The sequence below is a fragment of the Pseudorca crassidens genome, chromosome 11 (assembly GCF_039906515.1).
Source record: "Pseudorca crassidens isolate mPseCra1 chromosome 11, mPseCra1.hap1, whole genome shotgun sequence".
In the NCBI taxonomy this organism is placed as follows: domain Eukaryota; kingdom Metazoa; phylum Chordata; class Mammalia; order Artiodactyla; family Delphinidae; genus Pseudorca; species Pseudorca crassidens.
In genome coordinates this window covers 86,637,034-86,654,552 of record NC_090306.1, presented here as the reverse complement: position 1 = coordinate 86,654,552, position 17,519 = coordinate 86,637,034, and the positions used below count along the sequence as shown (strand labels likewise).

General features: G+C 44.4%; 1 protein-coding gene and 2 long non-coding RNA genes across 4 annotated transcripts in view; 1 reads left to right on the top strand and 2 right to left on the bottom strand.

Annotated features, from left to right (window-relative positions):
* The window catches only part of LOC137202330 (uncharacterized), a 57,464-nt gene that overhangs the window by 4,813 nt on the left and 35,132 nt on the right, over positions 1 to 17,519 (top strand). The gene's annotated exons all lie outside the window — the stretch shown is intronic.
* Positions 1 to 17,519, bottom strand: part of DRAM1 (DNA damage regulated autophagy modulator 1) — a 90,600-nt gene that overhangs the window by 42,246 nt on the left and 30,835 nt on the right. The window contains exons 3-7 of one of the 2 annotated variants that reach the window (XM_067697726.1): positions 15,803 to 15,945; positions 11,428 to 11,605; positions 7,388 to 7,446; positions 3,373 to 3,465; positions 502 to 2,800 (exon numbers count right to left, since the gene is read on the bottom strand). In XM_067697726.1, coding sequence (XP_067553827.1) covers positions 2,756 to 2,800; positions 3,373 to 3,465; positions 7,388 to 7,446; positions 11,428 to 11,605; positions 15,803 to 15,945 — 518 coding nt within the window. In that variant the 3' untranslated portion in view covers positions 502 to 2,755. Of the gene's footprint in view, positions 1 to 501; positions 2,801 to 3,372; positions 3,466 to 7,387; positions 7,447 to 11,427; positions 11,606 to 15,802; positions 15,946 to 17,519 lie in introns of those variants that run through there. The other variant, XM_067697727.1, reaches the window with a different exon arrangement.
* On the bottom strand, positions 7,460 to 11,421 carry LOC137202331 (uncharacterized). The gene is made up of 2 exons (XR_010932550.1): positions 11,291 to 11,421; positions 7,460 to 10,474 (listed from the first exon to the last, which is right to left on the bottom strand). It is a non-coding gene; the product is annotated as an uncharacterized lncRNA (long non-coding RNA).

Genomic DNA, 17,519 nt, shown 5'->3' with positions numbered 1-17,519 from the left:
CCCCCGGACTTCTCATTACTTGAAGCAATAGATGCCCCTTTTTCGTTCAACAAATTTGAGTTGGATTTCTGGTGCAAACTTCTGATACTACTATTCAAGAATCTCTACAAAGATGAGCCATCCTGCCCACATGCAAATCTACATGAATTAAGAATACATAAGGTGGGCTTCCCTGGTGGCGCACTGGTTGAGAGTCCGCCTGCCGATGCAGGGGACACGGGTTCGTGCCCCGGTCCGGGAAGATCCCACATGCCGCGGAGCAGCTGGGCCCGTGAGCCATGGCCGCTGAGCCTGCGCGTCCGGAGCCTGTGCTCCACAACGAGAGAGGCCACAACAGTGAGAGGCCCACGTACCGCAAAAAAAAAAAAAAAAGAACACATAAGGTTTAAACTCTACCTTTATAGAGTCCAAGTGGAGCTAGAATCCTTTCCCGGATAAATATACTTCATAGTAGCACCCAGTCGACATATTGTAATTTAACAGAGACACAAACTACTAAAATAAAGAAATATTTCATTTTATTTTACTCCTTTAGCCATGAGGTCCAAGGAAATGCAAGTTCATGGAAATTAGAAGTAATACCAGAATATGGATAAGATCAGCTTTAGAGATTTCATGGAATCAGCAGAACGTGATTGTCTGGAGTGATTTTTGGCCTTCTCAGTTTGCCAAGCCAGGTGTACCATTTTGTCTAGCCCATTTAACAATTTCTGTGGTAACTGTCCAGGATGAAGAGAGTCATCATAGAATGGAGAAGCCCAAACAACTGAAACGTTTACAGCACACAGAGCAGAACAGTCAATATTACAAGGTGACACAGACTATTTAAGCACTTAATTAGTAAACCAGAGTAAATCTCATTATGCAGCACTACAAATATCCCTAGCCATGCCTTCATTTGCTCATTCCTTCATTCATGCATTCAGTGAGTATTTATTAAGCACCTACTGTGTACCAGGAGGCAGCCTGGTAAATGCTGGAGTTACAAAGACAAAGATTAAGGCGCAGACCCTGCCCTCAAGGAGCTCCCAATCTAAATCTTGCAGAGAGATATAGAAATGAATGACAATGCATCCAGAAGGGCTGATAACAAAAGTCTGTTCCAAGGGAGACCCAGCTCTGGATTCATTCTACTGCAGGTTCCACGGTAAAGGCCAGTGGCATTCCTCCCCCTCTGCAGAACATAGCTTTAACCAGTATTTCAGTTCCAGTGTTACACAGAGAGCCACAGCATTATAACAAGTTACCACTAACCCAGCAGCGGGTCTGAGGCTCTCACCACTGAACCTTGAGGGGAAATAGAGTGTGACCTTGCAGAAGTGGCTGACCACCCCTGAGTCTCACTCCTTCCTCCACAGCTATCCAGGCGGGCTGCTCTGCCCTTGGCATATGCCCTCAAGGTCTGGACCCACTTGGCCAGACATGGGTTTATGGTCTGGAGGGTCCCTGAAGAAGAGTTCCTTCTCTTCAACTTCTAAACCTAAGCCTTCCTATTTCAAGACCCACTTCTTCCTCTGGAATGACCTGCTTTTCATTTGTCATTTTTGATTTGGGTGAAAAGTGGCACCATGTGCAGGTCTTGCTGAGCAAAGGACCTGCTTCACATTTTGTAAAGTGTGCAAACATCCAGCCATAGGCATTAAGAAGAGGAGCAAACAAACTCCATCACACACCCTGCTCCCCTTTCTCCTCTCTCAGACCTGCGCTCCCATCAGCACGTTGACTGGCGTAAAATGAATGCAAGGTGTTAGTTGCAGCTTCTGAGTCAGACTGTATGTCAAGGTATGCCAGTAACAATAAAGGGTAGTTTTATAAGTGGAATCTGCAATGCTGTTTGCAGACTGGCTTTTGCAGAGGTTTAGTATTAAGCAAAAGTCTCCTTCCCATAATCCTGCCTTACTTGGATATTCCCTGAGACACACTCCCCTCTCCCTGCTCATCTGGTAAAGACAACAGTCCGGAAACCAGTGAGTTTTTCCTGTTAGTTGTTCACCTGCATTTCACTCTGTTGTTAGAAGGCTTTTGATTTCTAAGCTGCCTTGCTAAATCAATCCTACCTGGAGTTACATCACTACGGACTGCCAGTTAGCAGCAAGGGTAGAAGCTTGGTCTCTGTGAGCAGGGAGGCCTGGGGGGGGACAGAATTTCAAAACCGTGGTCTTCCGTGGTCACTGAGTTAATGTGCATAGTGGTATTAAGGCCTTTCAACAGAAGCATTTTGCTTGGTTCATCTAAAAATCATAGTCTCTTAGTGTTAGTTTATTAACGAAATCTTAATGATCATTATAAATTGAATTTTATAGATGCTCTTGAGATATAAAATTATACAGTGCATTCTCTAAAAATGAAATTTTAAAATGAATATTCCCTGATTTTACTTTTTAATGAATTCCTCCTTTAGTGTATTTCCATAAATCTCTTACAGACAAAGAAACAAAACAGAATCTGTACAAAAAATAAGAGGTCTCCATTTTCTGGAACACCTTATCTTTTCTGTAATGAATTTGTTAATATAAAAAAGTGTCTACTTAGAAAATTATAAAAACATTGCTACAATGTCATAAATGCTCTACATTCTCTAGGAAAACATACCTTTGGAAATAGTACAACTATTGGGAATTCTTAAAGAAATTCAAGTCCTGGATGTGCTGCAGATGAATTCCACGCAGGGCAGCGTTAAAACCCTGTCTATCCTCTGTACCACTTCTAGAAATTGTCTGCCACTTTCCTTGAGTGAGATTGAATTCTCCTTCCTTCAAACATCACCATTGATTTCTGTGGATATCCTTAGGGTGACACTCTATTTTTAAAAAAATAAAAAAGGTTTAAAAGAAGGTAAACAATTCCAGTGCCAGCTCTGAAACTCCCAACAGCTTTGCACCCCCTCAGAGATGATCTCACTACGGTTTGTACTGAGCTCGAGTTGGGTCCTCAAGAGTTTTCTTGGCCTTCTCTCTAACCTTTTAGCTAGTAATTCACTTGTTTCAAAATGTAAGATTTTCCCTGTTGCCAAATCTGACAAGGTCCCATCTTCTCTCTGCCTTGAGAACATTTTTCAACAACACACTTTTATTTTTAAGAAAAGACATATTTCCTGTTATTTGGAACTTGTGAGACCTCTTTGAAAAAAAAATAACCAGGATCTATGACTATAAGCATCAAATGGCAGAGGACAGATGAACGTTTCCTTGTTTAGGAGAGCTATTCAAGATGCTTTCCTTTGGGAATACACTAAATTGCACAATACTTACATATTTTTTCAAACACATAAGGGTAAAAAGATAGTGCACTTATGTTAAATGCAAGAAATGTTCTATGGATTTCTACTAATCCGCATCATAACTTATAACATTTGCACTGATAAATACCTACCTGGAAATCGTAGATGAATGTTAGAAAGTAGAAAATAAAACCAAAGGCCACTGTCCATTCACAGATCGCACTCACTACGTGATATACATAATCCTAAGAGCAACAACAAAAAAAGAAACAGAATTTAGCCTAAATGCATTCACTTTAGTGGACATACTGAAATAATAATGAGCAGGTCAGGCCAAAGGAAAAAGCTGTCCAGTGAGCATAAATCAACCCCCGGAGGAAACACGGTAAGCAAGGCCATGTGGATGCACATCAGGGCAACTGCCCGATAAGAATGTGAATACAATGACCCCAAAAGTTCTCTCTGGTTCTCACACACTCTGGCTTTAAGACTTGTCTGTGGAACCTCAACAGGCAGAAGAAGGATCACAAAACGGCTGAGAGTGGAAGGCAAATTTGGACTCAACAGAAGAAAGAACTTTCCATACAAGGCATGACTTGCTCTCCCACAGCTGGGAATCCCAAAGTTGAAAGGCAGGCTTGAAAAGCACCTACCCAGTGTCCATGTGGTTATTCCAGACTTCAACTATGCATCTAAAGGAAACTGGCTATCACCCCTGGGTTTTGTGTTTCTCTGTTACTATAGAAAACGTCAGTTCAGAAAATAGGTCTGCTTGATGTTATAAGGTAAGCACAGCTACAAAGCAAATGCTAATTATGAGACTGTTTTCTTGGGGGCAGGAATGAGAGAATGGAGGACAAGAAAGAGAATGGCTTTAATTCGGGGTTCCAAAGTCAGCTGCCTCTGGAGGCCAGGAAACTAATAAAAAGAAATGAAACTGACGGTTGCAAAAAGAGGGACAATGGGGAGCCCACGCCCCATCAGCTCAATTCCATTCTCGCCAGGTAGGAAAGTATGACCCCAGTGTTCCTTTGAGATTAAAAAAAGAGAGAGAGAGAGAGAGAGAGACTTCCTTGTTGGTCCAGTGGTTAAGACTCTGTGCTTCCAATGCAGGGGGCTCAGGTTTGATCCCTAGTCAGGGAACTAAGATCCCACATGCCATGCGGCGGGGCCAAAAAAAGGCCCACAGAGTGTGTGTGTGCGCGCGTGTGTGTATGTGTGAGATAGCTCCCCTGATTTTTAAATACTGGAAACCATTTTTAAAAAGCATTTTTAAACACCATCTAAGTAAAAAATGCTTGTCTAAATTCTGACTTTAGCCCACATGCCCAATTAGCCTGTGGACTGTCATCAGTTCGAGCCCTCTGATTTCAAATCATAACCTACATTTTCTTCCTGCTTCACTGTCTGCTTTGCCGTAGGTTACAAGTGTGAACAAACAAGTGTGCTAGATTACAGGTCAGTTCTTTTCTTTGATCCACCACAAAGATCTAATTGAGGCACATCAAACTCTCAGACACCACCACTCACCCTCCCCACGGAGGATCACATCCACCCACTGTTCTCATCCAGGCCACTCCAGGGAGAATCTGACCAGCCTACGTTACAGGGTCGAGAATGGGGGCCACTTCCTTTTCAAAGGTGACAGCACTAGGGGACCCACCCCATCTCCTATCATCTCTAGACAATGAAGATGGCTTAATCAAATAGCAGCAGAATTTGGGGGTGGGAGAGGATTTCTGTAGCATGATATTAATAACAGTGCACTGAAGGAGGGGTCCAGACTCTTCCACTACACATATATGAACGCAGGCAAAGCTCTAATCTCCTTGCTACGTAAAATGGGACAAGGACATCATAATTCTTATCCTCCCTACCACGTTAAGTCAATGCACAGGAATGTGCTGTGAAACCTCTGAAGGACTCCACGGTTTGGGGCAGGACCTAAACGATTATTCTGTTCCGTGAACTTATGTAAAGAGTTTTCTTTGCATTCGTGGATATTGGGGAACGGAAGGGGAGTGAATAGAAAACCAGGTACTTTTCACATTTTTAAGATAGAAAATGAAATGAAAAAAGGTTTTTCAACTGGGGAATATGCTTTGATGAATCCTTCCCAGCTGCTGATTTGTGGTGGAAGGCCTCCCCCCAGTGGTTAAGAAGTAAAATACACCTAGGGCTACTCTTGTGAGCTCTCCTTATCAGGAAGCACTTTTTTTCTAACTTCTGCCTGGCTCGTCCTCACCGTCTTCAGTCTCTCACTTGCTTCTTGCAGGCTTCCATCACCTGCCAGAATCCCCTCTGGTGGAAAATGCTTCCTCTGACCCTGCCATTACCCCGACCAGGGATTGAACCCATGCTCCCTGCAGTGGAAGCACGGAGTCAACCAATGGACCACCAGGGAAGCCCCTGAAACTGCTTTTTTTTTTCTTTTTAAACAAAGGGATTGGGCTTTTTTTTTTTTTTTTTTTTTGGCTGCATTGGGTCTTCGTTGCTGCATGCGGGCTTTCTCTAGTTGTGGCGAGCGGGGGCTGCTCTTCATTGCGGGGTGCAGGATTCTCATTGTGGTGGCTTCTCTTGTTGCAGAGCACGAGCTCTAGCCGCGCGGGCTTCAGTAGTTGTAGCAAGGCGGGCTCAGTAGTTGTGGCTCACGGGCTGTAGAGCACAGGCTCAGTAGTTGTGGCTCACGGGCTTAGTTGCTCTGCGGCATCTTCCTGGACCGGGGCTCGAACCCGTGTCCCCTGCATTGGCAGGCAGATCCTTAACCACTGCGCCACCAGGGAAGCCCCTGAAACTGCTCTTTGAAAAACATCAGTAACTCCACCTGCACCTTGGGAAAAACTGCTGCTCCTCACTAACTCCCTTCTCTCTGTAGGTAACTAACGACATGAGTTGATCTTAATTCGAAACATCTGATTCCTTGTGTTCTGATGTTTGGCCTGGAAACTACCCGTCACTCTACCCTATGCTCTGATGGCTCTTGATCCTACCCCAGGTCTAGTCCCCCATGTCTAACTGGACATTTCTCCTCGGCGTTTCACTATAGCTTCAGATTCAACGATTCTGAAACCAAACCCATCCATTTCTCCCCATGAAATCATTTATTCCTGTTAAGGACCCAATCTTTTCTTCTTCTTTTTAAAAAATATTTATTTGGCTGCGCTGGGTCTTAGTTGCAGCACGCAGGATGTTTTAGTTGTGGCACATGGAATCTTTAGTTGCGGCATGCAAACTCTTAGTTGCAGCATGTGGGATCTAGTTCCGCGACCAGGGATCAAATCTGGGCCCCCTGCATTGGGAGCGCTGAGTCTTAGCCACTGGACCACCAGGGAAGTCCCAAGGGACCCAATCTTATCTGTTCATGAGAACAGGTTCTTTGGTTCACCCAAGACAAAAACTTGGAAGTCATCTTCACTTCATCACGTCCTTTCATTCTTATGCTATTTCTTCCAGTCTAGGGAAATCTTGATTTAAAATCTAAACTAGTGGAACTGCCTTCTCTCTGCCATCCTAACTCCGGTCTCTCTCCTCTTCAATACATCCCAGGTGTCTCTTCTAATTTTCTTCCAATAATATTCTTTTTTTTTTGCGGTACGCGGGCCTCTCACTGTTGTGGCCTCTCCCGTTGCGGAGCACAGGCTCCGGACGCGCAGGCTCAGCGGCCATGGCTCACGGGCCTAGCCACTCCACGGCATGTGGGATAATCCCGGAACGGGACACGCACCCGTGTCCCCTGCATCGGCAGGCGGACTCTCAACCACTGCGCCACCTGGGAAGCCCTCCAATAATATTCTTTTAATTTACTTTCCTGTTCAAAAGCCTGCGGCCGATCACCTACATCAAGCATGAGCCCCTCTGCCCACCTCTTAAAGCCTTGCACAAACTATTCCCCCACAACCTTATCCCTGACCACATTTATTTCTCACCCTATGCTGATACAAACTATCTTCTACTCTGTTTTCATCACCTCTGCTTAACATGTGGTGCTTCGTCTGACCTCCATACACCTTCATTCGCATTGTTTCCCTACCCTTAAATCTCACCTCTTTTACTAAGCCTCGATGGTTGAAGGGTTTAAAATTTTAATTTCAAATTTTAAAAAATAATTTTGAAAATAATTCAAGGAACCAGGTTTGACAATCATATTGAAAACAGCTTATAGTTTACCTTCTCTTTTGGATTCCACTCCAGCTTGGTTATAGAAATTAACGAAGCACAGGCAATCACTAAAAAACGAAATTGTTAAGGAAACTACAGGAGAAAATAGGTCCTTTATTAGAAGAATAAAGAATAGGTTATTCTTCTAATAATATAACCATTACACAATGTTCACATGTTAGTGCCAACATTTCTGCTATCAAACAAGTTATATCAGCTTCTTATCATCTCAAACCTTAAGTTCGATCATGGCAGCAGTTAAAATACAACACAGAAGTAGTCATTCCTTAGCAATACTTTGTCAGTTATGTATAGAAGACTTTTAATCTGTGGCTACATTTTGCTTGACCCTGTTGTTTAAGTTTGGTCAAAATGACACAGCAGTCTAATATGGGTACTTTTGCAGTAGTTTTCCCCTAAAATACTATTGTCCCTAAATAATAATATTGATTAAAATTCTTTTTCCTAAAATACTATGTTCAAGGCAACAGCTTCAAGGAAAAAATTAACATTTCAAAGCATCACAAAGTACCAAGGCTCATATACAAAAACAAGCTACAGAAATTTAATGTATTATCTTTATAAAAATTTAAAAAAACAGATTTTTCCATTGAGTAACTGGGTGTAAGCGGAGCCCTTCCTCCCTGGCCCAAAGGGTTTACAAATCAGAAAGATACATCCTACATCTGACCCTGGGGACGAAGGACAAATCCTGAGAGGCCAGCCTAACAAGGCCAGGGACTGAGGCTACTGCCCAACGTGGACAAGACTGTCTGCACAAAGGTGGTGACAACCATTTTGATTGAACGTAGAAGGCCAAAGAGAAAGCTAGAGAGAAATGGGATGCTCTTTAAAAGTTTTTGCAAAATGTTAATTCCAAGTGTTGTGTCAATCAATGCCAAGTTTAGCGCCTCCTCTGAATTTGGAGTCAGCACCCTCTCTCCCTGCCCTCCGCCACGTCCCATATTTTGCAATGCTTAACACCTCTCAGTTTCTCAAAGTAAAAGAAGTAGAGAATGGGACTTCCCTGGCAGTCCAGTGGTTAAGACTCCACGCTTCCAGAGCAGGGGGCGCGGGTTCAATCCCTGGTCAGGGAACTAAGACCCCGCATGCCGCTGGCCAAAAAATAAAAAGAAGTAGAGAACATTAAAGGTTCTCTAATCATGTCATGACCGTATGTCTGTTTCTAATAGTTTTAAAAGCCTCTTAATTCTTTCACTTAATTCTTTATCTCATCTTTAGTCCCATCAGGTCCCATGCTGGGGAGGAGTGGGTGGGGGGGAGAGGCAGACAAAACTCTGGCAAAAAAGACCTGGGCTCAGCTCCCAGAAATATTACAGCCTTGTCAGACCCAGGGAATGTGCCGCGTTAGAGAGAAAAGAACAGGGTGCAGTCATGACTCGGAGGGAAGATTATTAATTTGGAGCGAAATGGAGTTTGAGGTGTCAGGGAAGCTACACTGAGTTGAGTTTAATCTAAGCTGTGAGGTTTGAGGAGCTCTCTAGGACAGCATCATCCCACAGAAATTCAGGCATATGTGTAACAATATTTTCTACTATAGTCACCACATTGACAGAAACGAAAAAGAGCCTAATGAAATTAATATTAACATATCTTATTTAACCCAATATATCAAACATGTTGTCATTTCAACATGTAATAATATAAACAATTATTAATGAGATATTTTACATTTTTTTTCTCATTAAGTCTTTGAAATCCAGTGTTTTACACTTACGGCCCTTCTCTACACAGACTACCCACGTTTCAATGCTCAAGAGCCTCGTGTGGCCAGTGGCTACTGTGTTGGATAGACAGTTCAGTTCTAGAAAGACAAAGTGGAGAAGTTTATCCAGGCAAGAAGAAGAGCATGGGCAAAAGCAGAGAACAGGAAACAGCCACAGTCAGGGAAGAAAGTGTAAAACGGAGGTCGGAGAAATAGGCAGCCTCAGACTGCGTCTCTCGCAAAGGAACCGGCCTTTGCATTGTTAGTGATTTTGTGAAGCCTTTTGAAAGCTGCAGAAGCTGAATGCAAGATGGATAGTTTAGTAGGAAGGGCTCAGAAGCATGATTCCAGGCCTCAGTTTCTTCAGGAGTCAAATAAGGTTTCACGGAACTAATACAGGAAAGAGAAACAAGGACATTTTCAAGATACTTTAAAATCTTTCTAAGGAAATATAAATCCATGCTAATGTTTAAGACAAAAGACTTTTTCCTATGGATGAATTATTTCAAGTTAATTGGATAAAAACATATAACCTGTTTCTGTTCAGGGATCCTACCCGTCAGCATGGCTCATACGAACTTCCTAGAAATGGGAACTATTAGTATGTGAAACTCTGGCTTGAAAAAGTAATTCTGCTAAACCTCTCTCATTTTAGTACCTAGCGATCTGTCTCCAAAGTTGAAAGCAAGGAAAGTTTTCCTATACCAAAAAACTTTGTTTTTGACTTTACAAGTGGTTCTATAAATCTTACAACTAAAACAAGCTAAAAGGTTTGAGGAGATCCGTCTCAAGAGAAAGCATGAATGTCTTCAATCCATAAATAGGACAAGGAAACAGAGAAGGAACTGTCTTAGGAACCAGGGTGTATATAGTTTGTTGTTAAATTTCTCAATACTAGAATTTGGTTCCTCTGTGCTTAGAAATTTTGTAATTAAAATTTTTCTTCCCTAAATGACAAAAACAAAAACCATCCTTAGACTTCACATTTTGTATAGCTCCAATTTTTTTTTTTAAGAAAATTTTTAAATGAATTTATTTATTTTTGGTTGCATTGGGTCTTCTTTGCTGCGCCCAGGCTTTGTCTAGTTGCAGCGAGCGGGAGCTACTCTTTATTGCAGTGCGCGGGCTTCTCATTGCGGTGGCTTCTCTTGTGGTGGAGCACGGGCTCTAGGCACGTGGGCTTCAGTAGTTGTGGCACGCAGGCTCAGTAGTTGTGGCTCATGGGCTCTAGAGCACAGGCTCAGTAGTTGTGGTGCATGGGCTTAGTTGCTCTGCAGCATGTGGGATCTTCCCGGACCAGGGCTCGAACCCATGTCCCCTGCATTGGCAGGTGGATCCTTCACCACTGCGCTACCAGGAAGTCCCTATAGCTCCAATTTTAAAAGAAAAATGCAAGGCTTAATACTTAGAAGCACATGATGACAAAATATCTTTTTACTCAAGCTTGCCCACTTTGTACCACAACCCAACTCGGATGAACAAGACCACCGCTAATAAAATAGTTCCATTTTCCTACAGTCTGAAAATAATCACCAGTTTTTAATGACTCTTTAGCATTTGCTATGACTGCAGATGGTATTTTGAAAGATGGGGAATTTTCCACCCTTGAAAGACCACAGCTTTTTTTTTCTTTGTTAAATACCTCTTGGGGGAAAAAAAAGGAAAAGAAAGAATGAAAAAGGAAAAAAAAGGAAGGAAGGGTTGTTTTTCATTTCTTCTAAATCAGAATATACAAGTATGATAAATTTATATTTTCTTTTCACATTGTTGAATTAGAAAAAATAAAATTTCATTTTGAAAATGAAATCAGTGATAAAAAGAAAAGGCTAAATGTATTTAAATGACTTAGAAATAAATAGTATAGAGCTTTTTAAAACCTCTTAATATGGACGAATAAATCAAACCATCTAACCACCTATGTGTGGGGAGAAGGGAAAGTCGGGCCTCTTGGGAATCCACAGGGCTATTACTTTAAGTACAATATCAATATTTGATGTCTTTAGCCAAGCACTACAGAGAAAAATAAATATTTTCACATGGCTCATGAAACCGACCCTGTGGAAGGAAAGTAAACAGAGACTGAAGTGTTCTGACATTGTTTTTCATTTTCCTTTCACACCATTCTTTTCCCCAAAGATTCTTTTGATTTAACCAGACAACGTTGAGATATTTTCCTTATGATTTACCCGTTTCTCCCAATCGTTCTTCTGAAGCCTGTTGACACTTGGCTGTTAACCTTTGCTTTCTCCATTTTTTTTGGAGGGGAGTGGGGCAGTGAGGGTGTCAAGCTTGCAAGGACACTGACAAATGTAAGAAAGGATACTGGGGATGATGGCTGCAGAGGAAACGGCAGAGATGGCCATCCGTATGCGGCATGTGGAAAGGCTGTTCCACTGGGGACACGATTTGTAAGAGATGATGGATTGCAGGAGCGTGTACACAACACCGCAGACAAACGCCAAAAGGGCACCGCCATCGTGTACCACGGGGACAGTTAACTCCTAGAGAGAAAGTCACACATGTGCTGTTACTCAGCGTGAGTCTGTGCACATCAAGAGCCGAACACTCACTCACTTGCTTTGGGCTCCTCCAAGCCACCAGGCATCACAGATGCACACACCCCATCTTTGGAAAATACAGCTGCTTGCAGAAGATGACCAAGAGAAAAGCCTTCCCGGCACTGGAGTAAATGCCAGGAACTTGCTTGTTCCATATCAAAGTTTGGCTTGCTGCGAGTTGGGCAGATGGGCCTGGTTCAGTAATAATATCTCAATAAAACTGGCGGGGGAACCCCTATTAAACCAAAAAAATTATAAAAGAATTAAGAAAAACAAATCCTTTTCACCCCTTGAATGTTAGGCACATTTGAGCAAGGGAAAATAAACAAAAGGCAAAGCATCTAATGCTAATGAGCTGGGGTTGTTTTAGGAATAACCTGATAGTCCTGGTACTTTCCACTCTCCATTTTCTTTCTATGCTAATAAGTAAATCAAATCCTGAATTTACATACTTTGTTTCCACCCCCCACTAGCACTGTCAGGAAACTTGCTTCCTCAACCCTGGCCAATTCAATACATCAGATCTTAATCTGCAAGCTTCATGACACCCACATTAGCCCTGATGAAATCAGATCAAAAGGCCCTTGGATTAGCAGGAGGTGTATTTCCAGTGTGCCCTTTTCACTGTGGAATACATATTCGCTCATCAAAGATGTCTTTTAGAAGGGAAACGACTCAGATCAGACATGAATTTTGGATAGAGGTTAAGATGAAAACCTGGTAGCTCTTTTTGAAACTCTTGTTAATTTAAAAGATAATAGGGCTTCCCTGGTGGCGCAGTGGTTGAGAGTCCGTCTGCCGATGCAGGGAACACGGGTTCGTGCCCCGGTCCGGGAAGATCCCACATGCCGCGGAGCGGCTGGGCCCGTGAGCCATGGCCGCTGAGCCTGCGCGTCCGGAGCCTGTGCTCCGCAATGGGAGAGGCCACAACAGTGAGAGGCCCGCGTACCGGTAAAAAAAAAAAAAAAAAAAAAAGATAATAAAAGTAGAGAAAACTAGACTATTGAGAGGATTCAACCTCAGGAAACTTGACTTTTCCAAAAAGGAGACTTCTTGAGGGACAGGAGAGCATTGACGGAGACTGCTTGGTGAGGAGACACCAAAAAGTAGCCATCTTATCCACCAGTGCAGGAAAGAGTGCTAACTGTGAACACCTGGTAAATGCAGTTTACTCCCCCTCAAGAAAAAGCACCAGCCAATGCTGTCTCCCGCCCTCACATCTCTAATTCTTCTTGAGGCAACCGCTCACATAGGTTTGCTTACGGCACGCCCGAAAGTGAATTGCAGGATATCAAAAAAGGAAGTTGTAAAGATACATTTACGGGAATAATGACAAGGCAAACACTTTGCTCTCAGGAAAGTTAGAAATTCTATTTCTGGTCTTTGTGAAGATGTAATCACTTCACAGAAACCTTAAAAGGAAACAAAAGTGTAATTATCTAACCACCTAAGCCTTCTTCCTGAAGTCTGCCCTTTATGGTTTAAACACTGATGGCCGTTATCACTTGTGATGTTGAGTTATTCCGAGAATAATGTGATGGGATATCATACAGTGCATACTATCCCCCCCACAGGACAAGTCATACCCACACTCCACTAGACAACTTATATCCTTCCAAGTTGCCACCTTCCCTTTGAAAATAATTTTTCCATCGTGCTTTCTGACGCTAGAACTGTGAACTGTGAATTTTTTTCCCCTAATTTTATGAAAAAAAATTTATCATTCTTCTTTTTTAAGTTTATTTTATTTTTGGCTGCACTGGGTCTTCGTTGCTGCGCGCAGGTTTTTGTCTAGTTGCGGCAAGCGGGGGCTACTCCTCGTTGCGGTGTGCGGGCTTCTCATTGTGGTGGCTTCTCTTTGTTGTGGAGTGTGGGCTCTAGGCATGTGGGCTTCAGTAGCGGCGGCACGCGGGCTCAGTAGTTGTGGTGCATGGGCTTAGTTGCTCCGTAACATGTGGGATCTTTGTGGACCAGGGCTAGAACCTGTGTCCCCTGCATTGGCAGGCGGATTCTTTAACCACTGCGCCACCTGGGAAGCCCTAGAACTGTGAACTGTGTACATGCTTTTTTCTCACAGAGATTTTCTCATTCTGGCCTAGAGGTTAACTCTTCCCCACAGGTTCTGGGAAGACTGCTTCAATCAAAGGTGACTTTTCATGACTCACAGGATTTGGGGAGAGTATTAACCTCTCTGGGTCTCCATTTCTCCATTGATAAATGAGGAAAATAATACTACCTATCTTCTAAGGTCATTATTAGAATTATACGAGTTAAAGCATGAAATGTTTTCATAAATGTCTGTCACCTAGAAAACTTCAATAAGAATTCCCAGGTGGTCCAGCGGTTAGGGCTCCATGCTCTCACTGCCGGGGCCAGGGTTCAATCCCTGGTCGGGGAACTAAGATCCCACAAGCCGTGCAGCCCGGCCAAATAAGAAAAAGAAAGAAGGAAAAAAGAAAACTTCAATAAATGTTGTTATGGAACCCAAAACACACACAATCATAAAACGTAAGGAAATGTCTTCAAGAGTCTCTACCACGTGACGAATGTCATAGGCAACTAGTGATGTTTATTTCCTAACACAGAGACAATAGAGTAGGAAAGTTAAACGAAGCCGGAAGCAAAGTGAGTTCACAAGACGCCCTCCTGGAAGCCCTATAGGCTTGCTTCAGGGAGGCTACAAATTTGGCTCTCAGCTTTCACCAGTGTTAACAAGGAAACACTGTTAGTTGTGGATTTGTAACATCCTAAAACGAAAACTTGTTGGCCGCCAGACCTGGAAGAATATCCCTGCCCTAGGTTGTCCTGAAGATTCTGTGTCATACAAGGAAGGATGCCTCACCCCTCACAACACAGCACTGAGTTTCCCAGAGCACTTTATTATACTGTCCCCCCAACCAATGACAGATGGCTTCCTGCATGTGCAGGGCAGAAAAGGTGATTCTCTGAGGCCCACGTGATGCAGGCGAGGCAGAGGGCCCTCTGACAATGGTCTGACTCATGCAGGAGCAGACACTAGAGAACAGGTGGACAGCAGATGGTACAGGTGGTGTCCTGAGGTTATCAGCCTCCCAGGTACACACCAGGAGGCAGTGCCCCTCTGCTGCAGCTTCAGTGTGCAGATGTGGACTTGAACAGCCAGCTAGCACTGAAGGCTGACACGTTTTTATAAAGTAAGCGTCACAGAAGATCAACCCACTTCTGGTGGGAAAAAAGTTAAAGGAGTACCCCCAGGCAGAACCAAAAGTCCTCCAGGAGTAACCTCCTTTCTACGGTCACAAAGGGACAATGGTGATGACAGAGCAGGCCCTCCAGGGTGTTGGCCTATAGTGATGAACCGATGACCGTACAGACTGCTGGGCACTGTACATTATCTCATCGAATCCCAGCAATAACCCTGTAAGGCGAGTGCTCATAATTAGTACTCATTTGAAATACAACACATACTTGTAAAATATAAGATATTGCCTCCATAGACAAATACCATGCCTTCCTGAAAGAGGCTTCGGAATGAAAGGAATCCAAAAATTAGAATAAAACGTGTAGGATTTTTTCCAACACTTGACACAGTAAGAATATGTCAAGTGGACTCTGCAGTAGTTGTTATATAAGTTAATTTGCTCAGTAAGGCCATATTTTGGCCCTGCAACTGATTAGCTGAGTAACCCTGACCAAATTATTTCACCTCCATGTGCCTAGATCCTCATCTGTGAAAGAAAGAGATCAGATGCCTCTCTTTGAATTGAACACCAGAGGCCCAAACAGCAGAATCAGTAAACATACACACGCTCATACACAGAAACGTTTTCACGATGTTAATGAAATCATTACAATGACTGAAGTAGCTCTCCCAGTACATTAAACCACAATCAACAAGAACACAGAGCAACCCAGAGCCCACAGCATGGTCTGAAGCACGCTCTCTCTCACACACGCACCCCATCTCTCCCAAGTACTAGGCTGGGCTGACTTGCAAATGACGAAGATTTGTTTCTAAGAAGCAAACTATCCCAATATTCATACACTCATCAACTATTTGAGAGCTGTGCTGGCACAAGCGTGCCTCTGGTGCTCTTGCTTCTCTCCTCCAGATACATATACTCCATCACCCCCAATAACCAAAAAAACTTCAGGTCATACCTGGAAATTGGCTACAATGCCCAACCCGATGCATCCCACCAATCCTAGAACTAACGACACCAAGTTAAAAACAGGAGTGCTGAAATCGCTGGTTTGGTTTTGCTTCTCTACTATTTTATATCTTGTGTACATCGTGGCTGCACCTGAAAAAGAAAGGGACTCTGATGAATTTTTATTTTTTGACTTTTTAGAAGGAAAAACACATGAACAGTTTTTATGGCTTTTAAAATAATTTGTATTTTCAGTCTCCTGATTGCGATAGTCTCCCCACTCGTTCACACCTGCCCTTCCTCACCCCATCTTACTTTCCCCCGCCATGTGACGCATACACACACACACACACTGTCTTGGCTGTTATCCTTTTCACATATATGCTATTGTGCACGTATTTTTCTGGAACTTGCTTTTTTATTTATTTAAAAACGTTCCATGGTTGGGACTTCCCTGGTGGCACAGTGGTTAAGAATCCGCCTGCCAATGCAGGGGACGCGCTTCCGGGAAGATGGCGGAAGAGTAAGACGCGGAGATCACCTTCCTCTCCACAGATACACCAGAAATACATCTACGCGTGGAACAACTCCTACGGAGCACCTACTGAACGCTGGCAGAAGACCTCAGACCTCCCAAAAGGCAAGGAACCCCCCACGTACCTGGTTAGGGCAAAAGAAAAAACTAAACAGAGACAAAAGGATAGGGACGGGTCCTGCACCAGCGGGAGAGAGCTGTGAAGGAGGAAAAGTGTCCACACACTAGGAAGCCCCTTCGCGGGTGGAGACTTCGGGAGGCGGAGTGGGGGAGCTTGGGAGCCGCGGAGGAGAGCACAGCAACAGGGGTGCGGAGGGCAAAGCGGACAGATTCCAGCGCAGAGGATCGGGCCGACCGGCACTCACCAGCCGAGAGGCTTGTCTGCTCGCCCGCTGGGGCGGGCGGGACTGGGAGCTGAGGCTCCGGCTTTTGTCGGAGCGCAGGGAGAGGACTGAGGTTGGCGGCGTAAACACAGCCTGCAGGGCGTTGGTGCGCCGCGGCTGGCCAGGAGAGAGTCCGGGGAGGGGTCTGGACCTGCCAAAGAGGCAAGAGACTTTTACGTCCCTCTTTGTTTCCTGGTGCACGAGGAGAGGGGATTAAGAACGCTGCTTGAGAGAGCTCCGGGGACGGGCGCGAGCCGCGGCTGGGAGTGCGGAGCCCAGAGATGGACATGGGACGCTAAGGCCGCTGCTGCCGCCGCCGGGAGGCCTGTGTGCGAACACAGGTCACTAGCCACACGCCCTTCCGGGGAGCCTGTGCAGCCCGCCACTGCCAGGGTCCCGGGATCCAGGGACGGCTCCCCCGGGAGAGCGCACGGCGCGCCTCAGGCTGCAGCGTCACGCCGGCCTCTGCCACTGCAGGCCCGCCCCCGCACTCCGTGACCCTCCCTACCCCCCCCCCCCCGGCCTGGGTGAGCCAGAGCCTCCGAATCAGCGGCTCCTTTAACCCCGTCCTGTCTGAGCAAAGAACAGACGCCCTCCGGCGACCTACACGCACAGGCGGGGCCAAATCCAAAGCTGAGCCCCTGGGAACTGTGAGAACAAAGAAGAGAAAGGGAAATCTCTCCCAGCAGCCTCAGAAGCAGCGGATTAAAGCTCCACAATCAACTTGATATACCCTGCATCTGTGGAATACCTGAATAGACAACGAATCATCCCAAATTAAGGAGCCCTGTGGATGAAAGGCTCTTGGT